The sequence below is a fragment of the Choristoneura fumiferana genome, chromosome 29 (assembly GCF_025370935.1).
Source record: "Choristoneura fumiferana chromosome 29, NRCan_CFum_1, whole genome shotgun sequence".
In the NCBI taxonomy this organism is placed as follows: Eukaryota; Metazoa; Arthropoda; class Insecta; order Lepidoptera; family Tortricidae; genus Choristoneura; species Choristoneura fumiferana.
In genome coordinates this window covers 3,683,749-3,708,890 of record NC_133500.1, presented here as the reverse complement: position 1 = coordinate 3,708,890, position 25,142 = coordinate 3,683,749, and the positions used below count along the sequence as shown (strand labels likewise).

Genomic DNA, 25,142 nt, shown 5'->3' with positions numbered 1-25,142 from the left:
AACAGTAAAAACGTTGACAGATGTCGAACTAACCTGTTGTCAAAGAACTTGGTGGTAACAGTGACCGGGGACGACTTGAGCTGGACGATCTTTGCTTTGACCGGCCGGAGCACCCTCTGCACCTGATGCCAGTTGTAGGTGGGGTACAGACGCCACGTTGTGGGCTCCCCCACGTAGGCCTCCGCCGGCCGCCCTCCCGACAGCTTCTCCACGGCGCTGAGCAGCTGCCACTCCGTCAGCTGGAACTCCGCGCGCTCGCTCGGGCTGATCAGAGACACGCTGCTCCCGCTGAGGCTCACCTGAGGATGGAAATAAAACTATTTTTTTCACATTCATAAAGAAGATTCCCATGTTTTTTTTATTAGTTTCACTAGCGTTTTTGCCGGTGGTTGGAACGCGGGGGACGCTCGCTGCGATATCTCAGCGATTATTCGCCGCCTGCGTGCCGTCGCGTGGACGCGGCAATCGAGGCACGGACGGTCACTAATGCTGGTGTCCACGCGGCGGCAGCGGCACGCAGGCGGCGAATAATCGCGGAGATATCGCAACATGCTCGCGTGCACGCCGCGTTCCCGCTCCGTCGGGAAAACGCCGGCAAAAACGCTAGTGAACAAGCTCTAGTAAATTAATAACTAAACGCTTTTGATTGTTTTGTTGACAATATTTTTTATACGGGATAGGTTAATGACAGTATAATAAGTATCCAGGCAATCATTTTAAGTATTCATCAAGAAAAAAACGATTGTTTCGATTACGAATTAAAAAATATTAATATTTACTCAGATTTACTAATAATTGTCTATTCTAGTTAATGAAGTATACTGAGCGGCAAAAAATCTGGACCTCAAATGTATGCAAAATAGGTAATTTTGTATGAAGCGTGGGCCAAATTTTGTGCCGCTGAGTATATTATTTTCGCCCTCTTGAAAAAATTGACTTCAATATGAATAGGTAGGTACTGTTTCTTTTCCTTATTTCTATTCACCTAAAAAAAATGCGTTTTTTTTTAAAGCACTATGGTCACCTCACCTTAGCGTCGGCGAGCCCCGCGCCGCCCGACACGCTGATGTCGATCTGCGCGCGCGCCGCCGCCGCCACCAATAACAGTATTGCGGCGAGCGCGAGGTGCGGATGCGGACGGAACAGGCTCTGTGGAGGGTACTCATTCTAAATGTGACCACGAAAATGAGCGCCGTCAGCCTAAAGTGGTCTGCCCCCCTCAAGTGGACTATCGTTTGGATGTTATGCCGTGTGTTACAGGTAACCAGGCTTTTTAAGGGAGGTTAAAGAAACATATTTCTGTAACTTTACCATGACATTAATTTAATTAATCAACAAAAATTCAGACTGTTAACAGCCTAACAAAATTATAATAGCCAGCAAGGTAGGTACAGCAAAGTACATAGACAAGTAATATAATCAAAGTATCTATCGGCTGTCATATACACTTACTTGTCTATGTACTTTGCTGTAGTTTTTTTTTGTATCGGTCATTGGGCACCATCATTACCTCTCACATTTTGTTTTCTAGAATTTTTGACCGTACAACGGCAAAACCTACTAGGCACTGGCAAAGTTGTCCTCCGATGGACAGAGCCATATTTAAAAAAAAAAACAATACGGTACCATCACTACTTTGCTGTACCATCAGCCAAATAAGTGGTTTATCAATTTTTAAACAAGTTCCTATCAAATGTTTATGGCGCTGAAGTCGAATTTTCAAGTTGACAGACACGTCTATTTGCATTATTGGCATTATTGTTTTGTGACATGCAAACGATTATCAACTAACTTCAGGGTGGTAGACCACATATTTGGCTAATTGTACGTTGCTGTCAATTATAATTTTGTGAGAAAGTTAACAAATTCTGAATTTTAGCTTATTAATTAAATTAATGTCATGGTTAAATTACAGAAACACGTTACTTTAACCTCCCTTAAAAAGCCGGGCTGCCGGCTGCTACCTGCTGCCTGTAACACACTGTATAAATAATATTAAACATTCATGTCGATAAGGCCTGAAAGTTGTCTGTACTTAAAGTTCGTATTCATTTGATAGGAAGTATGTAAGTAGTTTGGTATTGATAAACCACTGATATTTTAGTCTGGGCTGACCGAATAGGGCGCTCAATGAATGTGACACAAGCCCTGTGTAATTAATTTTAAATTAAACTTACCATATTTGACCACTTTTAACAGTAGTTAACACTATAAGTAGTTACGTATCCCTATAGGGATGTCCACCGATCACTGAATTTATGCGTCGATCGAAGACCTGCGGATATTTATATGGCAAAGAGAGTCATGCTGAAACCCGCGCGTCACACATGTTATCGCCGCGGTGCTAGGTTCGCGGGTTTTACCTTAAGGATGGAATCACAAGAGGTGACCACAAAACACTACTGATTTATCCTCTAGTTTGCAGAGTTCAGAATGCGATATCATTGTATTGTATACTGTACACTGAATATGACTTCGCGTGTCACGTCACAAATAAACAATTGTTGTGGTTATTGTTTCCGCCAAAATATACGTCGTTGATTAATGTAGGTACGTTATTAATAACCGCGTGGTAGCCTGACGGTTTGAGTATTGTACTTATGGCCGGCCTCTCGAGCAGAGGCGCGCGGGTTCAAACTAGAGCTCGAGGCTTTGAGTTTTTGGGAATTTACGGGCGAAACTGGGTACCTACTTCTACATTTTTGCCACGAGTTCTTCGGGCATGTTGAGTAAACCCGCATACATCTGCAAAGCAATGATGTGTTTGTAAAGTTCCCGATACGCACTGGGCCCGAGAATGAAACTGCAGGCCGAGCCCTCTCAGAGGACGCATTGTACAGTCAACTACAAAAATATCGATACGCCCAAAGTTACAAAAATATGTATACACGACTTTATTGGCTAACTATCTAATTTTTGTAACTGGCTGCATCGATCTTTTTTTACTCGACTGTACACTGTAAGTCCTAGCTAGGACATAGCACCTAGACACGCCGAAAATGAGTAGGTATGTTCAATTAGTCATTGAGGCGCTTTAAGTCTACATAATAAAAGAAAATATGAAAAAAAAACACAAATATATACAAAACTTAATAAACTACTTCCAATCAAAATTGGTTTCTACATGATCAGATATGACGTTTTTGAGTTATTGCCGAATGACTGTACTTCTCAATGAAAGGATGCACCTAAGTGCCACGGCGAGATACGCTCTTTTACTGGCAACTTTTTCACTTCGTATGGTCACGATCATTAATTGATCGAGTATCTGTCATCTTGTACGAGTATGACCATTTAAAGGATTTTTGACGTAATGGGTCTCAAATTAACGCTCGTGACCGTGTATGTTCTCCTGTACTACAACTATAACCCTGATTACTCGAGAATGGCTGAGGTAGTGTCCCCACCCCACTTCCCTAGCTTCCTTTTTAGTAACGGCTACGGAACCCTACACTGAGCATGGTTCGACATGCTCTTGGCCGGTTTTTTACAAACTTTTTCTATTTGTAAACTCCTCGTACATTTAGGTATTTGTTTGTTTCAAATCTTGCAAGTTAGTTTTGATTCACTACTAATGGTCGGATTGATTCGAAAATTAGTACCCATACAGGGCGTTAATTAAATAACTGAAAAACTACACGTAATATGTAACTAACTATCTTGTTCGCATCGCACCGAGGCGGGGCAAGCCCAAGTAACACAAGTGTTACGAAATCAACTAATACCTATAATATAGTGCGCTGATGCTGACTAAAACTCCCAAACACTGCCACCACACCACCAGGTGAGCCGAGCATCGAGCGGTGTGCTCTGGTGCAGTGTGTGGCCACGCTTCTTAGGTCATTAACTAATTTCATACAACGATGCATGAAATCGAATGGCATTTGTTCACAAAATTTATAATTAAATACAAGCATGGTTTTTTTTATTACCTATTTTAAATATTAAAACAGCTCTAACGCTATCAGAAGAGATAAGAGATACATGATATAAGAGAGACAGGTTAAAGGATAACAATTTTAATCCGGCCAGTATTCCGAATCCAGCTTATCCGGCCACAATGGGGATAGAAGAAGAATTTTAGAAACTCTTGAAACTTTCTTTATCGATAGGAATAATCGTTGTGAGATGTACTTTGGCTACGAATCACTAAAAAGTGAGAAATAAAGAAAAAAATAACAAAAAGTAAAACCGACACCAAAAAATAACAAACAATGGAACCGCCTACAAAACTTGAAAATATTTTTCTAGGTAGGTAGGTACCTACTAGCTCGAAGTTGGTGACTCAGCACGACCCAGAAGGAGGGGTTGAAACCATAGTATGTAGGTGAAGTAGACGACAATAGTTCCACTCACTCCTGCTGGCTCGTGCTGAGTCACCGACTTCGAGCTAGTAGGTACCTAAAAAAATATTTTAAAGGACTTTGTAGTCGGTTCCATTTTTTAATTTTTTGGAGTCTGTTTTACTTTTTTGTTAATTTTAATTTATATAAATGAGCCGCCAAATCTATACGAGTACTAGGCGATTTGTGTGTGCTTTTCGCTTATCATGCAACCATTGTTTTCTCAGGCGAAAGAGCAAATAAATTGCACATTAATAACACTTTGTGCAATGTTGTTCAGTGGCTTAAAATTCTCAATTTAAAAGTAAATTTGAGTAAAACCAAACTCATACAGTTCAGAAATTATAAAGCTTTACGAACTGCTTTAAAAGTTCAGAGGCCGGGGTAGATATTGAGCAGGTGGTTAATGCAAACTTCTTGGGGGTCAAAGTAGATTGTCATTTGAACTGGAAGTCGCATGTTGCAGCATTAAATAGTAAAATTTCAGTGCATATTATGCTTTGTCCATATTATCTGCGACCTGTTCAGAAGACATGACTAGGAATGCCTACTTCGGAAGTGTATATCCTCTGCTTACCTATGGTGTTATCTTTTGGAGAGACTCCGTCGATGTGCTGTCCACGTTTAGATTGCAGAAAAGATGTTTACGCACTATTTACCGTATGCATAAGTAGCAGACACTCTCTACGCAGCACATTCAGGGAAAAGCGGCTACTGACTCTAACTGGAATTAATATTTTGGAGCTTTGTTTATTTGTGAAACAAGACTTAAGTAGTGAATTATTTACAAAAAAGTCATCTTTACGTGATAACTTACGAAGTCAGTATAGGTTTGACTATCAGATACCTAGAGCCATAAATAAACTAACCTACAACAGCGCTTTATTTGCTGGTATGCGAGTTATTAATAAACTGCCCCTAGAATTAAAAATATTACAGGGCAACCAATTTAAAACATCCCTTAAAAATTGGCTTATTGATAGGGTTTTTTTGCCCATTGATTGTGTATTTTGTTTGAACTTTGTATTCATTTCTTAATTTTTGTAACCTGACACATGTTACTTTAAATAAACTTGGATTATAACCTAATTAATAAAAATGATGAACTAACATTATATATATTTTTAAACTGGTGTTGACGATGTGTGCATGACTGTGCTGATCAGCTCATTATCTTAAATCTGCTGGTATTTTATATTGTACGTCCGCGAGGCGTGAAGGGCAAACTGTGGCTACACTTATTTCAAGCTACCATCATTGTAAAAACTCAGTTATACAATAAAGTTTATTATTTTTATTATGTATTATCCAACGGCCAAAGCCAACGGTGGGTCGCGTCCCAGTAACCAGTATCAGGTAAAACAATCAATACGTTACTATCTATTCGTATTATAAACAGCACTAAAATTGTACTGGATCAGTCAAGGAAGAGGGTAAATGCTTTCCTGTACCTCGTTTTTGCGGCTTGCAACTCTGATTGCGGTGAACTGCGGTAGGTACCTGTCCCGTGTGTATATCAGGGTAGGATTGCTCCGGATGCCACCTGTAAAAAAAGTACCCTGGTATTGATAAAATACGCGAATATGGCTGGTTTGAAGGTAATTTATCAGTATTTTTTAGCAAAAAAAACTAAAGTACTACCTACATTTCACTCTAATAATGTCTCGGATAAATGAAATGTGTACAAAAGACGTGAAAAATTATCATCTTTCAGATTAAAAGTGTTAAGACCTGCAAATATTCCTTACTTGTCATATTAAAGAAAATACGTGATAAATCCTACCGTCCACGTGATGTAGCTAAGCTTGACCGAGGGGCGAGTGGTGGGCCGTTTAATAGTGTGCCGTCAGCAGTGGATAAGTACCTACCTATTATCTGAAATAGTGGTTAGCCTTTTGTTCTCCGCGATTATTGATATAGATTATTGATTGGCAGACAACGTTTCGCCGAGTAACGGTACGCCGATGAATTTGTACGCAGATGTATTGTTTCGCAGACTAACGTTTCGTAACTCAACCTTTAGCAGACTATTTACTTGGCATTTGAGTCAGTAAGCCGAACAACTATTTACAGAAATTCGTTTAGCCTATTAATCACTACACATTTTGCACGTTTGGTCGAACAACCTTTCGCTTTTGTAACGGTTGAACTATTATTCAGTGCGCATATCAACTTTTCGCATCTTTTCGTTTCGCATGGGGACTGGCATTCAATACCGTGAATATACATGTGTAGATTACACTATGGCCTTATTGGCATTTTTACACACCGTGCTGACCGCGCATTCTTTATGATTTTTTTATGTACCCTCACAAGTTTCAAACGTATAACGCAAGTAATAAACGCATTTTTGACCATCATTTGTATTTATTTTACATTGGAGTTTAAACAAACCAAGTCGCGATGCGTTTGGTTCTGGCACTTCGCCGGCCGCTACCGCGGCACGCTCGCTTCGCTCGCTCGGCTCGTGCGTTGTTGGTCGCAATTCTACCTAACACTCCTCCTCGCTAACGCTCGTCGTCGCACCTAACTTCATTTTGATAAAAGCTAGTATATTTATATAGTCAACTCAGTAAAATCCTACCTGTCGTTTGGCCGATTATATCTACGCAGATTACGAAACAAAAATCGACTGAACATTAAATCTACTTAACAATATGAATGCCATGTGATAACTCTGCTTATCGTGTCTCGACGAACAGTTGTTCGGTTAACTGAAACAATTAAGAAACAAACAATCTACTAAACGTAAATCTGCTTATCGCTATTCTTCCTACCGACTACTCGGCGAAACGAATAATAGGCGTAACGAAATTATACCAAACGTTGCTCGGCCAAAAGAAAAATCTGCCAACAGTTGTCTGCGAAACGAAAATCTGCGTAATGAAACTCGGCAAAACGACAGGTCACCCTGATATAACACAAGCTATTTTTTTTATTCGATATTCCATTGGGTTGAATATTTGATAAAACGTACCTACCTACGTTACGACTGATGAGAAATATGTACTAAAAAAATACTTTGAAATCTGACATGAAGATATTTGGAAATAATAATAATAATAGCGTGAATAATTGGAAAACAAAAATACAGAGTTCTACTCATAGCAAGCGTCAGGATTCTTTAAAATCACATGAAACGAGTAAAAAACGGTGAATTCCTTATTTTAAAGTATTTTTCGAGGCTTTTTGACACTAAAATTTCAATAACTAAGGATTAAGACGAATAAGCTGGAAAAAAGTAGTGTTTGAACATTGGAGAAATAAGACCGACATTTATTAAGAACTATTTGCGGCCAAAAATCCAAGAGATAAGAGAACTGTTCAAGAAAACTATTAAATATCTACTGACCGAGGTGATGTAGCCAAGCGTGCCACGGACGGGTGGGAGTGGAAGGCAGAATTTTTGTGCGTGTTTTTAATGCTAAAGATGTCAGGATGTCAGGATGATAGCCCTGATGATAAACCACTGAAATAATTCGATTTCATTAGTAAAATAATACAATAAACATTTTTATGACATGTTAACAGTATGAAATTTCATGAAAGCCTGTATCAATTTTAAATAAATCCGCTATCTAATTTATTCAAATTACATGGTTTAATGACGACATCTACATAGAAATTGTGAAGAACGTTCATTTCAAAAAATTAACCAAACCTAACTAAGACCTAAATATTCAATATCTAAACATTTCCACAACGAACTTTTTAAACCTGACTCCATCAAACCTAACTTTTTAAGACCTAACTTCTTTAAACCTACATTACCTACTCGAACCTAACTTTTTCAAATCTAACTTCTTCGAACCAAACTTTTTCACCGCGCTCTTTCTCAAATAATAAATGATTAAATTATTCAACAAGGAAATTGTTAAGTAATTAAATTAATTAAAATGTACATGTCTTTATTAGGATAAACATATAATAGAATGACAGTCCAAGTCATCAACAACTGTAACTAAGAAACCATTCAAATCAAATATGTGACACGCCTCCGCCGTGAATCAGAGGAGCAGGGAGTAGCTGGTCTAGGTGTCGGATCCACAGGAGTCCGCTGTCTGTCCTGATCTGGTAATGTAGCTGTCCGAGACGGCGGACTACAGTGCCAAACTCCCATTTGGTTTTCGATACCGAGTAGTCCCTCGCTTGGACTCTGGCTCCGGAACTAAACTCTCTCCCGTCTGTACCGTGTCGAGGCTGTCTGGGGGGTGGTTTAGGAACTGCTCTGATCTTAGCAGCCAATCTTGTTCGTATTTCCCTTCCGAACATAATAACATATGGAGAGTCTCCTGAGGAAGTTGGTGTAGCTCGAAGAACATGTTTCACTAAACGGATTTTCTGTGAGATATCGCCACTCTCCCCCTCTAATTTATGCAGTGCTCGTTTGGCAATCTGTACGAAACGTTCCGCTTGCCCGTTTGTAGCCGGGTGATACGGCGCAATTGTTTTATGTGCAATACCAGAGGTATGTAGGAAGTTTTCAAATTCTTGGGAGACAAATTGTCTCGCGTTATCTGATACTACTGTATAGGGTAATCCAAAAGTATCAAATAGTCCATCTAATTTCTGAATACAGAATGAGCTTGTCATCGTTTTAGTAGGAATTATCCTTCGGGTTTCAACCGAAGACGATTATAATATTACAGTGCAGCTCGTGAGATGGTGCTATCTTCCTCACACATTTAGAGCTATAAAACTAAAAAAAATAAAGCTTCATTTCCGGTTCCGCTCCCCACCACTGCGCGCTAGCAACTCTGCGCCCGCGTCGTCTAGCCTCATTACGTGTTTTTGTGTTATCGGAATCACACCTCCCGGTGCTCCATAAATGGGAAAGCTTATGCCAAGAGTTATTGGCTATGATAATATTAAGTGAAAAAAGTGCAGAAATCATTGGAAAAACCACGTTGTTCAAAATCATTAGAAAGTGACGACAGGTAATAGTTACAACACTAGATGGGAACGTGATCCTTATGATGCTAGCGAGTCAGGTAAAATAATCATTATTACTACCTATTTGTATTAAAAACAGCACTAAAATTGTACTGGAATACAGCTGCGGACAGAAATTAGGTGATGATAAAATACACCTACCCGCATATTTTGACCGTCTTGATCAGACCGATAAAATTATGATGTAATTATTAATATTTATACTACGTAACGTACGTCCCAAATTCAAATGAATATACTGATGATATTTATACTCTTCATTTAAATAGTATTGAATCACGACACAAGTATCACAAACCTTTTATATTTTTACATGACTTGAATATTGTTAAAGATTAACTAAAGTCCTACCTACATTTCACTCTAATAATGTCTCGGTCTTGGTACTGTACACAAGTGGCGTTAAGGATAATAAATGCATATATTGCTTCACTTTAAGAGTGTTGAGACTCTGTTAATATTCCTTACTTGTACATATCGACAATCCACTTTAATACGTAGTATAGAAGTCCTGTTACTCCACGTACATCGTGTCAAGGACGCTTGACATATAATATAATTATGTACGTACATACAATTCATTTTAATAGTGTACCTGTCAGCAGTGTCGATATCTTGTTACCCCGCTTTAATAGTGGTAGCCTTTTCGTTACTCCGCGATTATTGATATAGATTATTGATTGGCAGACAACGTTTCGCCGAGTAACGGTACGCCGATGAATTTGTACGCAGATGTATTGTTTCGCAGACTAACGTTTCGTAACTCAACCTTTAGCAGACTATTTACTTGGCATTTGAGTCAGTAAGCCGAACAACTATTTACAGAAATTCGTTTAGCCTATTAATCACTACACATTTTGCACGTTTGGTCGAACAACCTTTCGCTTTTGTAACGGTTGAACTATTATTCAGTGCGCATATCAACTTTTCGCATCTTTTCGTTTCGCATGGGGACTGGCATTCAATACCGCGAATATACATGTGTAGATTACACTATGGCCTTATTGGCATTTTTACACACCGTGCTGACCGCGCATTCTTTATGATTTTTTTATGTACCCTCACAAGTTTCAAACGTATAACGCAAGTAATAAACGCATTTTTGACCATCATTTGTATTTATTTTACATTGGAGTTTAAACAAACCAAGTCGCGATGCGTTTGGTTCTGGCACTTCGCCGGCCGCTACCGCGGCACGCTCGCTTCGCTCGCTCGGCTCGTGCGTTGTTGGTCGCAATTCTACCTAACACTCCTCCTCGCTAACGCTCGTCGTCGCACCTAACTTCATTTTGATAAAAGCTAGTATATTTATATAGTCAACTCAGTAAAATCCTACCTGTCGTTTGGCCGATTATATCTACGCAGATTACGAAACAAAAATCGACTGAACATTAAATCTACTTAACAATATGAATGCCATGTGATAACTCTGCTTATCGTGTCTCGACGAACAGTTGTTCGGTTAACTGAAACAATTAAGAAACAAACAATCTACTAAACGTAAATCTGCTTATCGCTATTCTTCCTACCGACTACTCGGCGAAACGAATAATAGGCGTAACGAAATTATACCAAACGTTGCTCGGCCAAAAGAAAAATCTGCCAACAGTTGTCTGCGAAACGAAAATCTGCGTAATGAAACTCGGCAAAACGACAGGTCACCCTGATATAACACAAGCTATTTTTTTTATTCGATATTCCATTGGGTTGAATATTTGATAAAACGTACCTACCTACGTTACGACTGATGAGAAATATGTACTAAAAAAATACTTTGAAATCTGACATGAAGATATTTGGAAATAATAATAATAATAGCGTGAATAATTGGAAAACAAAAATACAGAGTTCTACTCATAGCAAGCGTCAGGATTCTTTAAAATCACATGAAACGAGTAAAAAACGGTGAATTCCTTATTTTAAAGTATTTTTCGAGGCTTTTTGACACTAAAATTTCAATAACTAAGGATTAAGACGAATAAGCTGGAAAAAAGTAGTGTTTGAACATTGGAGAAATAAGACCGACATTTATTAAGAACTATTTGCGGCCAAAAATCCAAGAGATAAGAGAACTGTTCAAGAAAACTATTAAATATCTACTGACCGAGGTGATGTAGCCAAGCGTGCCACGGACGGGTGGGAGTGGAAGGCAGAATTTTTGTGCGTGTTTTTAATGCTAAAGATGTCAGGATGTCAGGATGATAGCCCTGATGATAAACCACTGAAATAATTCGATTTCATTAGTAAAATAATACAATAAACATTTTTATGACATGTTAACAGTATGAAATTTCATGAAAGCCTGTATCAATTTTAAATAAATCCGCTATCTAATTTATTCAAATTACATGGTTTAATGACGACATCTACATAGAAATTGTGAAGAACGTTCATTTCAAAAAATTAACCAAACCTAACTAAGACCTAAATATTCAATATCTAAACATTTCCACAACGAACTTTTTAAACCTGACTCCATCAAACCTAACTTTTTAAGACCTAACTTCTTTAAACCTACATTACCTACTCGAACCTAACTTTTTCAAATCTAACTTCTTCGAACCAAACTTTTTCACCGCGCTCTTTCTCAAATAATAAATGATTAAATTATTCAACAAGGAAATTGTTAAGTAATTAAATTAATTAAAATGTACATGTCTTTATTAGGATAAACATATAATAGAATGACAGTCCAAGTCATCAACAACTGTAACTAAGAAACCATTCAAATCAAATATGTGACACGCCTCCGCCGTGAATCAGAGGAGCAGGGAGTAGCTGGTCTAGGTGTCGGATCCACAGGAGTCCGCTGTCTGTCCTGATCTGGTAATGTAGCTGTCCGAGACGGCGGACTACAGTGCCAAACTCCCATTTGGTTTTCGATACCGAGTAGTCCCTCGCTTGGACTCTGGCTCCGGAACTAAACTCTCTCCCGTCTGTACCGTGTCGAGGCTGTCTGGGGGGTGGTTTAGGAACTGCTCTGATCTTAGCAGCCAATCTTGTTCGTATTTCCCTTCCGAACATAATAACATATGGAGAGTCTCCTGAGGAAGTTGGTGTAGCTCGAAGAACATGTTTCACTAAACGGATTTTCTGTGAGATATCGCCACTCTCCCCCTCTAATTTATGCAGTGCTCGTTTGGCAATCTGTACGAAACGTTCCGCTTGCCCGTTTGTAGCCGGGTGATACGGCGCAATTGTTTTATGTGCAATACCAGAGGTATGTAGGAAGTTTTCAAATTCTTGGGAGACAAATTGTCTCGCGTTATCTGATACTACTGTATAGGGTAATCCAAAAGTATCAAATAGTCCATCTAATTTCTGAATACAGAATGAGCTTGTCATCGTTTTAGTAGGAATTATCCTTCGGGTTTCAACCGAAGACGATTATAATATTACAGTGCAGCTCGTGAGATGGTGCTATCTTCCTCACACATTTAGAGCTATAAAACTAAAAAAAATAAAGCTTCATTTCCGGTTCCGCTCCCCACCACTGCGCGCTAGCAACTCTGCGCCCGCGTCGTCTAGCCTCATTACGTGTTTTTGTGTTATCGGAATCACACCTCCCGGTGCTCCATAAATGGGAAAGCTTATGCCAAGAGTTATTGGCTATGATAATATTAAGTGAAAAAAGTGCAGAAATCATTGGAAAAACCACGTTGTTCAAAATCATTAGAAAGTGACGACAGGTAATAGTTACAACACTAGATGGGAACGTGATCCTTATGATGCTAGCGAGTCAGGTAAAATAATCATTATTACTACCTATTTGTATTAAAAACAGCACTAAAATTGTACTGGAATACAGCTGCGGACAGAAATTAGGTGATGATAAAATACACCTACCCGCATATTTTGACCGTCTTGATCAGACCGATAAAATTATGATGTAATTATTAATATTTATACTACGTAACGTACGTCCCAAATTCAAATGAATATACTGATGATATTTATACTCTTCATTTAAATAGTATTGAATCACGACACAAGTATCACAAACCTTTTATATTTTTACATGACTTGAATATTGTTAAAGATTAACTAAAGTCCTACCTACATTTCACTCTAATAATGTCTCGGTCTTGGTACTGTACACAAGTGGCGTTAAGGATAATAAATGCATATATTGCTTCACTTTAAGAGTGTTGAGACTCTGTTAATATTCCTTACTTGTACATATCGACAATCCACTTTAATACGTAGTATAGAAGTCCTGTTACTCCACGTACATCGTGTCAAGGACGCTTGACATATAATATAATTATGTACGTACATACAATTCATTTTAATAGTGTACCTGTCAGCAGTGTCGATATCTTGTTACCCCGCTTTAATAGTGGTAGCCTTTTCGTTACTCCGCGATTATTGATATAGATTATTGATTGGCAGACAACGTTTCGCCGAGTAACGGTACGCCGATGAATTTGTACGCAGATGTATTGTTTCGCAGACTAACGTTTCGTAACTCAACCTTTAGCAGACTATTTACTTGGCATTTGAGTCAGTAAGCCGAACAACTATTTACAGAAATTCGTTTAGCCTATTAATCACTACACATTTTGCACGTTTGGTCGAACAACCTTTCGCTTTTGTAACGGTTGAACTATTATTCAGTGCGCATATCAACTTTTCGCATCTTTTCGTTTCGCATGGGGACTGGCATTCAATACCGTGAATATACATGTGTAGATTACACTATGGCCTTATTGGCATTTTTACACACCGTGCTGACCGCGCATTCTTTATGATTTTTTTATGTACCCTCACAAGTTTCAAACGTATAACGCAAGTAATAAACGCATTTTTGACCATCATTTGTATTTATTTTACATTGGAGTTTAAACAAACCAAGTCGCGATGCGTTTGGTTCTGGCACTTCGCCGGCCGCTACCGCGGCACGCTCGCTTCGCTCGCTCGGCTCGTGCGTTGTTGGTCGCAATTCTACCTAACACTCCTCCTCGCTAACGCTCGTCGTCGCACCTAACTTCATTTTGATAAAAGCTAGTATATTTATATAGTCAACTCAGTAAAATCCTACCTGTCGTTTGGCCGATTATATCTACGCAGATTACGAAACAAAAATCGACTGAACATTAAATCTACTTAACAATATGAATGCCATGTGATAACTCTGCTTATCGTGTCTCGACGAACAGTTGTTCGGTTAACTGAAACAATTAAGAAACAAACAATCTACTAAACGTAAATCTGCTTATCGCTATTCTTCCTACCGACTACTCGGCGAAACGAATAATAGGCGTAACGAAATTATACCAAACGTTGCTCGGCCAAAAGAAAAATCTGCCAACAGTTGTCTGCGAAACGAAAATCTGCGTAATGAAACTCGGCAAAACGACAGGTCACCCTGATATAACACAAGCTATTTTTTTTATTCGATATTCCATTGGGTTGAATATTTGATAAAACGTACCTACCTACGTTACGACTGATGAGAAATATGTACTAAAAAAATACTTTGAAATCTGACATGAAGATATTTGGAAATAATAATAATAATAGCGTGAATAATTGGAAAACAAAAATACAGAGTTCTACTCATAGTAAGCGTCAGGATTCTTTAAAATCACATGAAACGAGTAAAAAACGGTGAATTCCTTATTTTAAAGTATTTTTCGAGGCTTTTTGACACTAAAATTTCAATAACTAAGGATTAAGACGAATAAGCTGGAAAAAGAACTAGTGTAGCTAGTGTTTGAACATTGGAGAAATAAGACCGACATTTATTAAGAATTATTTGCGGCCAAAAATCCAAGAGATAAAAGAGCTGTTTAAGAAAACTATTAAATATCTACTGACCGAGGTGATGTAGCCAAGCGTGCCACGGACGGGTGGGAGTGGGAGGCAGAATTTTTGTGCGTGTTTTTAATGCTAAAGATGTCAGGATGTCAGGATGATAGCCCTGATGATAAACCACTGAAATAATTCGATTTCATTAGTAAAATAATACAATAAACATTTTTATGACATGTTAACAGTATGAAATTTCATGAAAGCCTGTATCAATTTTAAATAAATCCGCTATCTAATTTATTCAAATTACATGGTTTAATGACGACATCTACATAGAAATTGTGAAGAACGTTCATTTCAAAAAATTAACCAAACCTAACTAAGACCTAAATATTCAATATCTAAACATTTCCACAACGAACTTTTTAAACCTGACTCCATCAAACCTAACTTTTTAAGACCTAACTTCTTTAAACCTACATTACCTACTCGAACCTAACTTTTTCAAATCTAACTTCTTCGAACCAAACTTTTTCACCGCGCTCTTTCTCAAATAATAAATGATTAAATTATTCAACAAGGAAATTGTTAAGTAATTAAATTAATTAAAATGTACATGTCTTTATTAGGATAAACATATAATAGAATGACAGTCCAAGTCATCAACAACTGTAACTAAGAAACCATTCAAATCAAATATGTGACACGCCTCCGCCGTGAATCAGAGGAGCAGGGAGTAGCTGGTCTAGGTGTCGGATCCACAGGAGTCCGCTGTCTGTCCTGATCTGGTAATGTAGCTGTCCGAGACGGCGGACTACAGTGCCAAACTCCCATTTGGTTTTCGATACCGAGTAGTCCCTCGCTTGGACTCTGGCTCCGGAACTAAACTCTCTCCCGTCTGTACCGTGTCGAGGCTGTCTGGGGGGTGGTTTAGGAACTGCTCTGATCTTAGCAGCCAATCTTGTTCGTATTTCCCTTCCGAACATAATAACATATGGAGAGTCTCCTGAGGAAGTTGGTGTAGCTCGAAGAACATGTTTCACTAAACGGATTTTCTGTGAGATATCGCCACTCTCCCCCTCTAATTTATGCAGTGCTCGTTTGGCAATCTGTACGAAACGTTCCGCTTGCCCGTTTGTAGCCGGGTGATACGGCGCAATTGTTTTATGTGCAATACCAGAGGTATGTAGGAAGTTTTCAAATTCTTGGGAGACAAATTGTCTCGCGTTATCTGATACTACTGTATAGGGTAATCCAAAAGTATCAAATAGTCCATCTAATTTCTGAATACAGAATGAGCTTGTCATCGTTTTAGTAGGAATTATCCTTCGGGTTTCAACCGAAGACGATTATAATATTACAGTGCAGCTCGTGAGATGGTGCTATCTTCCTCACACATTTAGAGCTATAAAACTAAAAAAAATAAAGCTTCATTTCCGGTTCCGCTCCCCACCACTGCGCGCTAGCAACTCTGCGCCCGCGTCGTCTAGCCTCATTACGTGTTTTTGTGTTATCGGAATCACACCTCCCGGTGCTCCATAAATGGGAAAGCTTATGCCAAGAGTTATTGGCTATGATAATATTAAGTGAAAAAAGTGCAGAAATCATTGGAAAAACCACGTTGTTCAAAATCATTAGAAAGTGACGACAGGTAATAGTTACAACACTAGATGGGAACGTGATCCTTATGATGCTAGCGAGTCAGGTAAAATAATCATTATTACTACCTATTTGTATTAAAAACAGCACTAAAATTGTACTGGAATACAGCTGCGGACAGAAATTAGGTGATGATAAAATACACCTACCCGCATATTTTGACCGTCTTGATCAGACCGATAAAATTATGATGTAATTATTAATATTTATACTACGTAACGTACGTCCCAAATTCAAATGAATATACTGATGATATTTATACTCTTCATTTAAATAGTATTGAATCACGACACAAGTATCACAAACCTTTTATATTTTTACATGACTTGAATATTGTTAAAGATTAACTAAAGTCCTACCTACATTTCACTCTAATAATGTCTCGGTCTTGGTACTGTACACAAGTGGCGTTAAGGATAATAAATGCATATATTGCTTCACTTTAAGAGTGTTGAGACTCTGTTAATATTCCTTACTTGTACATATCGACAATCCACTTTAATACGTAGTATAGAAGTCCTGTTACTCCACGTACATCGTGTCAAGGACGCTTGACATATAATATAATTATGTACGTACATACAATTCATTTTAATAGTGTACCTGTCAGCAGTGTCGATATCTTGTTACCCCGCTTTAATAGTGGTAGCCTTTTCGTTACTCCGCGATTATTGATATAGATTATTGATTGGCAGACAACGTTTCGCCGAGTAACGGTACGCCGATGAATTTGTACGCAGATGTATTGTTTCGCAGACTAACGTTTCGTAACTCAACCTTTAGCAGACTATTTACTTGGCATTTGAGTCAGTAAGCCGAACAACTATTTACAGAAATTCGTTTAGCCTATTAATCACTACACATTTTGCACGTTTGGTCGAACAACCTTTCGCTTTTGTAACGGTTGAACTATTATTCAGTGCGCATATCAACTTTTCGCATCTTTTCGTTTCGCATGGGGACTGGCATTCAATACCGCGAATATACATGTGTAGATTACACTATGGCCTTATTGGCATTTTTACACACCGTGCTGACCGCGCATTCTTTATGATTTTTTTATGTACCCTCACAAGTTTCAAACGTATAACGCAAGTAATAAACGCATTTTTGACCATCATTTGTATTTATTTTACATTGGAGTTTAAACAAACCAAGTCGCGATGCGTTTGGTTCTGGCACTTCGCCGGCCGCTACCGCGGCACGCTCGCTTCGCTCGCTCGGCTCGTGCGTTGTTGGTCGCAATTCTACCTAACACTCCTCCTCGCTAACGCTCGTCGTCGCACCTAACTTCATTTTGATAAAAGCTAGTATATTTATATAGTCAACTCAGTAAAATCCTACCTGTCGTTTGGCCGATTATATCTACGCAGATTACGAAACAAAAATCGACTGAACATTAAATCTACTTAACAATATGAATGCCATGTGATAACTCTGCTTATCGTGTCTCGACGAACAGTTGTTCGGTTAACTGAAACAATTAAGAAACAAACAATCTACTAAACGTAAATCTGCTTATCGCTATTCTTCCTACCGACTACTCGGCGAAACGAATAATAGGCGTAACGAAATTATACCAAACGTTGCTCGGCCAAAAGAAAAATCTGCCAACAGTTGTCTGCGAAACGAAAATCTGCGTAATGAAACTCGGCAAAACGACAGGTCACCCTGATATAACACAAGCTATTTTTTTTATTCGATATTCCATTGGGTTGAATATTTGATAAAACGTACCTACCTACGTTACGACTGATGAGAAATATGTACTAAAAAAATACTTTGAAATCTGACATGAAGATATTTGGAAATAATAATAATAATAGCGTGAATAATTGGAAAACAAAAATACAGAGTTCTACTCATAGCAAGCGTCAGGATTCTTTAAAATCACATGAAACGAGTAAAAAACGGTGAATTCCTTATTTTAAAGTATTTTTCGAGGCTTTTTGACACTAAAATTTCAATAACTAAGGATTAAGACGAATAAGCTGGAAAAAAGTAGTGTTTGAACATTGGAGAAATAAGACCGACATTTATTAAGAATTATTTGCGGCCAAAAATCCAAGAGATAAAAGAACTGTTTAAGAAAACTATTAAATATCTACTGACCGAGGTGATGTAGCCAAGCGTGCCACGGACGGGTGGGAGTGGAAGGCAGAATTTTTGTGCGTGTTTTTAATGCTAAAGATGTCAGGATGTCAGGATGATAGCCCTGATGATAAACCACTGAAATAATTCGATTTCATTAGTAAAATAATACAATAAACATTTTTATGACATGTTAACAGTATGAAATTTCATGAAAGCCTGTATCAATTTTAAATAAATCCGCTATCTAATTTATTCAAATTACATGGTTTAATGACGACATCTACATAGAAATTGTGAAGAACGTTCATTTCAAAAAATTAACCAAACCTAACTAAGACCTAAATATTCAATATCTAAACATTTCCACAACGAACTTTTTAAACCTGACTCCATCAAACCTAACTTTTTAAGACCTAACTTCTTTAAACCTACATTACCTACTCGAACCTAACTTTTTCAAATCTAACTTCTTCGAACCAAACTTTTTCACCGCGCTCTTTCTCAAATAATAAATGATTAAATTATTCAACAAGGAAATTGTTAAGTAATTAAATTAATTAAAATGTACATGTCTTTATTAGGATAAACATATAATAGAATGACAGTCCAAGTCATCAACAACTGTAACTAAGAAACCATTCAAATCAAATATGTGACACGCCTCCGCCGTGAATCAGAGGAGCAGGGAGTAGCTGGTCTAGGTGTCGGATCCACAGGAGTCCGCTGTCTGTCCTGATCTGGTAATGTAGCTGTCCGAGACGGCGGACTACAGTGCCAAACTCCCATTTGGTTTTCGATACCGAGTAGTCCCTCGCTTGGACTCTGGCTCCGGAACTAAACTCTCTCCCGTCTGTACCGTGTCGAGGCTGTCTGGGGGGTGGTTTAGGAACTGCTCTGATCTTAGCAGCCAATCTTGTTCGTATTTCCCTTCCGAACATAATAACATATGGAGAGTCTCCTGAGGAAGTTGGTGTAGCTCGAAGAACATGTTTCACTAAACGGATTTTCTGTGAGATATCGCCACTCTCCCCCTCTAATTTATGCAGTGCTCGTTTGGCAATCTGTACGAAACGTTCCGCTTGCCCGTTTGTAGCCGGGTGATACGGCGCAATTGTTTTATGTGCAATACCAGAGGTATGTAGGAAGTTTTCAAATTCTTGGGAGACAAATTGTCTCGCGTTATCTGATACTACTGTATAGGGTAATCCAAAAGTATCAAATAGTCCATCTAATTTCTGAATACAGAATGAGCTTGTCATCGTTTTAGTAGGAATTATCCTTCGGGTTTCAACCGAAGACGATTATAATATTACAGTGCAGCTCGTGAGATGGTGCTATCTTCCTCACACATTTAGAGCTATAAAACTAAAAAAAATAAAGCTTCATTTCCGGTTCCGCTCCCCACCACTGCGCGCTAGCAACTCTGCGCCCGCGTCGTCTAGCCTCATTACGTGTTTTTGTGTTATCGGAATCACACCTCCCGGTGCTCCATAAATGGGAAAGCTTATGCCAAGAGTTATTGGCTATGATAATATTAAGTGAAAAAAGTGCAGAAATCATTGGAAAAACCACGTTGTTCAAAATCATTAGAAAGTGACGACAGGTAATAGTTACAACACTAGATGGGAACGTGATCCTTATGATGCTAGCGAGTCAGGTAAAATAATCATTATTACTACCTATTTGTATTAAAAACAGCACTAAAATTGTACTGGAATACAGCTGCGGACAGAAATTAGGTGATGATAAAATACACCTACCCGCATATTTTGACCGTCTTGATCAGACCGATAAAATTATGATGTAATTATTAATATTTATACTACGTAACGTACGTCCCAAATTCAAATGAATATACTGATGATATTTATACTCTTCATTTAAATAGTATTGAATCACGACACAAGTATCACAAACCTTTTATATTTTTACATGACTTGAATATTGTTAAAGATTAACTAAAGTCCTACCTACATTTCACTCTAATAATGTCTCGGTCTTGGTACTGTACACAAGTGGCGTTAAGGATAATAAATGCATATATTGCTTCACTTTAAGAGTGTTGAGACTCTGTTAATATTCCTTACTTGTACATATCGACAATCCACTTTAATACGTAGTATAGAAGTCCTGTTACTCCACGTACATCGTGTCAAGGACGCTTGACATATAATATAATTATGTACGTACATACAATTCATTTTAATAGTGTACCTGTCAGCAGTGTCGATATCTTGTTACCCCGCTTTAATAGTGGTAGCCTTTTCGTTACTCCGCGATTATTGATATAGATTATTGATTGGCAGACAACGTTTCGCCGAGTAACGGTACGCCGATGAATTTGTACGCAGATGTATTGTTTCGCAGACTAACGTTTCGTAACTCAACCTTTAGCAGACTATTTACTTGGCATTTGAGTCAGTAAGCCGAACAACTATTTACAGAAATTCGTTTAGCCTATTAATCACTACACATTTTGCACGTTTGGTCGAACAACCTTTCGCTTTTGTAACGGTTGAACTATTATTCAGTGCGCATATCAACTTTTCGCATCTTTTCGTTTCGCATGGGGACTGGCATTCAATACCGCGAATATACATGTGTAGATTACACTATGGCCTTATTGGCATTTTTACACACCGTGCTGACCGCGCATTCTTTATGATTTTTTTATGTACCCTCACAAGTTTCAAACGTATAACGCAAGTAATAAACGCATTTTTGACCATCATTTGTATTTATTTTACATTGGAGTTTAAACAAACCAAGTCGCGATGCGTTTGGTTCTGGCACTTCGCCGGCCGCTACCGCGGCACGCTCGCTTCGCTCGCTCGGCTCGTGCGTTGTTGGTCGCAATTCTACCTAACACTCCTCCTCGCTAACGCTCGTCGTCGCACCTAACTTCATTTTGATAAAAGCTAGTATATTTATATAGTCAACTCAGTAAAATCCTACCTGTCGTTTGGCCGATTATATCTACGCAGATTACGAAACAAAAATCGACTGAACATTAAATCTACTTAACAATATGAATGCCATGTGATAACTCTGCTTATCGTGTCTCGACGAACAGTTGTTCGGTTAACTGAAACAATTAAGAAACAAACAATCTACTAAACGTAAATCTGCTTATCGCTATTCTTCCTACCGACTACTCGGCGAAACGAATAATAGGCGTAACGAAATTATACCAAACGTTGCTCGGCCAAAAGAAAAATCTGCCAACAGTTGTCTGCGAAACGAAAATCTGCGTAATGAAACTCGGCAAAACGACAGGTCACCCTGATATAACACAAGCTATTTTTTTATTCGATATTCCATTGGGTTGAATATTTGATAAAACGTACCTACCTACGTTACGACTGATGAGAAATATGTACTAAAAAAATACTTTGAAATCTGACATGAAGATATTTGGAAATAATAATAATAATAGCGTGAATAATTGGAAAACAAAAATACAGAGTTCTACTCATAGCAAGCGTCAGGATTCTTTAAAATCACATGAAACGAGTAAAAAACGGTGAATTCCTTATTTTAAAGTATTTTTCGAGGCTTTTTGACACTAAAATTTCAATAACTAAGGATTAAGACGAATAAGCTGGAAAAAAGTAGTGTTTGAACATTGGAGAAATAAGACCGACATTTATTAAGAACTATTTGCGGCCAAAAATCCAAGAGATAAGAGAACTGTTCAAGAAAACTATTAAATATCTACTGACCGAGGTGATGTAGCCAAGCGTGCCACGGACGGGTGGGAGTGGAAGGCAGAATTTTTGTGCGTGTTTTTAATGCTAAAGATGTCAGGATGTCAGGATGATAGCCCTGATGATAAACCACTGAAATAATTCGATTTCATTAGTAAAATAATACAATAAACATTTTTATGACATGTTAACAGTATGAAATTTCATGAAAGCCTGTATCAATTTTAAATAAATCCGCTATCTAATTTATTCAAATTACATGGTTTAATGACGACATCTACATAGAAATTGTGAAGAACGTTCATTTCAAAAAATTAACCAAACCTAACTAAGACCTAAATATTCAATATCTAAACATTTCCACAACGAACTTTTTAAACCTGACTCCATCAAACCTAACTTTTTAAGACCTAACTTCTTTAAACCTACATTACCTACTCGAACCTAACTTTTTCAAATCTAACTTCTTCGAACCAAACTTTTTCACCGCGCTCTTTCTCAAATAATAAATGATTAAATTATTCAACAAGGAAATTGTTAAGTAATTAAATTAATTAAAATGTACATGTCTTTATTAGGATAAACATATAATAGAATGACAGTCCAAGTCATCAACAACTGTAACTAAGAAACCATTCAAATCAAATATGTGACACGCCTCCGCCGTGAATCAGAGGAGCAGGGAGTAGCTGGTCTAGGTGTCGGATCCACAGGAGTCCGCTGTCTGTCCTGATCTGGTAATGTAGCTGTCCGAGACGGCGGACTACAGTGCCAAACTCCCATTTGGTTTTCGATACCGAGTAGTCCCTCGCTTGGACTCTGGCTCCGGAACTAAACTCTCTCCCGTCTGTACCGTGTCGAGGCTGTCTGGGGGGTGGTTTAGGAACTGCTCTGATCTTAGCAGCCAATCTTGTTCGTATTTCCCTTCCGAACATAATAACATATGGAGAGTCTCCTGAGGAAGTTGGTGTAGCTCGAAGAACATGTTTCACTAAACGGATTTTCTGTGAGATATCGCCACTCTCCCCCTCTAATTTATGCAGTGCTCGTTTGGCAATCTGTACGAAACGTTCCGCTTGCCCGTTTGTAGCCGGGTGATACGGCGCAATTGTTTTATGTGCAATACCAGAGGTATGTAGGAAGTTTTCAAATTCTTGGGAGACAAATTGTCTCGCGTTATCTGATACTACTGTATAGGGTAATCCAAAAGTATCAAATAGTCCATCTAATTTCTGAATACAGAATGAGCTTGTCATCGTTTTAGTAGGAATTATCCTTCGGGTTTCAACCGAAGACGATTATAATATTACAGTGCAGCTCGTGAGATGGTGCTATCTTCCTCACACATTTAGAGCTATAAAACTAAAAAAATAAAGCTTCATTTCCGGTTCCGCTCCCCACCACTGCGCGCTAGCAACTCTGCGCCCGCGTCGTCTAGCCTCATTACGTGTTTTTGTGTTATCGGAATCACACCTCCCGGTGCTCCATAAATGGGAAAGCTTATGCCAAGAGTTATTGGCTATGATAATATTAAGTGAAAAAAGTGCAGAAATCATTGGAAAAACACGTTGTTCAAAATCATTAGAAAGTGACGACAGGTAATAGTTACAACACTAGATGGGAACGTGATCCTTATGATGCTAGCGAGTCAGGTAAAATAATCATTATTACTACCTATTTGTATTAAAACAGCACTAAAATTGTACTGGAATACAGCTGCGGACAGAAATTAGGTGATGATAAAATACACCTACCCGCATATTTTGACCGTCTTGATCAGACCGATAAAATTATGATGTAATTATTAATATTATACTACGTAACGTACGTCCAAATTCAAATGAATATACTGATGATATTTATACTCTTCATTTAAATAGTATTGAATCACGACACAAGTATCACAAACCTTTTATATTTTTACATGACTTGAATATTGTTAAAGATTAACTAAAGTCCTACCTACATTTCACTCTAATAATGTCTCGGTCTTGGTACTGTACACAAGTGGCGTTAAGGATAATAAATGCATATATTGCTTCACTTTAAGAGTGTTGAACTCTGTTAATATTCCTTACTTGTACATATCGACAATCCACTTTAATACGTAGTATAGAAGTCCTGTTACTCCACGTACATCGTGTCAAGGACGCTTGACATATAATATAATTATGTACGTACATACAATTCATTTTAATAGTGGTACTGTCAGCAGTGTCGAATCTTGTTACCAGCGCTTTAATAACGTGGTTGAGCCCTTTACGTTACTCCGCGATTATTGATATTAGATTATTGCATTGGCAGACAACGTTATAAGCTGGAAAAAGTAGTGTTTGAACATTGGAGAAATAAGACCGACATTTATTAAGAACTATTTGCGGCCAAAAATCCAAGAGATAAGAGAACTGTTCAAGAAACTATTAAATATCTACTGACCAGGTGATGTAGCCAAGCGTGCCACGGACGGGTGGGAGTGGAAGGCAGAATTTTGTGCGTTTTTAATGCTAAAAGATGTCAGGATGTCAGGATGATAGCCCTGATGATAAACCACTGAAATAATTCGATTTCATTAGTAAATAATACAATAAACATTTTTTATGACATTTAACAGTATGAAATTTCATGAAAGCCT

The 25,142-nt window shown here is 38.2% G+C and overlaps 1 protein-coding gene across 2 annotated transcripts in view; it reads right to left on the bottom strand.

Annotated features, from left to right (window-relative positions):
- LOC141444109 (U-megalopygitoxin(8)-Mc8-like) overlaps positions 1-25,142 on the bottom strand; it is a 30,070-nt gene that overhangs the window by 1,431 nt on the left and 3,497 nt on the right. Inside the window, exons 1-3 of one of the 2 annotated variants that reach the window (XM_074109541.1) lie at positions 2,178-2,245; positions 1,030-1,149; positions 34-299 (exon numbers count right to left, since the gene is read on the bottom strand). In XM_074109541.1, the coding sequence (XP_073965642.1) occupies positions 34-299; positions 1,030-1,149; positions 2,178-2,180 (389 nt within the window). In that variant the 5' untranslated portion in view covers positions 2,181-2,245. Of the gene's footprint in view, positions 1-33; positions 300-1,029; positions 1,150-2,177; positions 2,246-25,142 lie in introns of those variants that run through there. The other variant, XM_074109539.1, reaches the window with a different exon arrangement.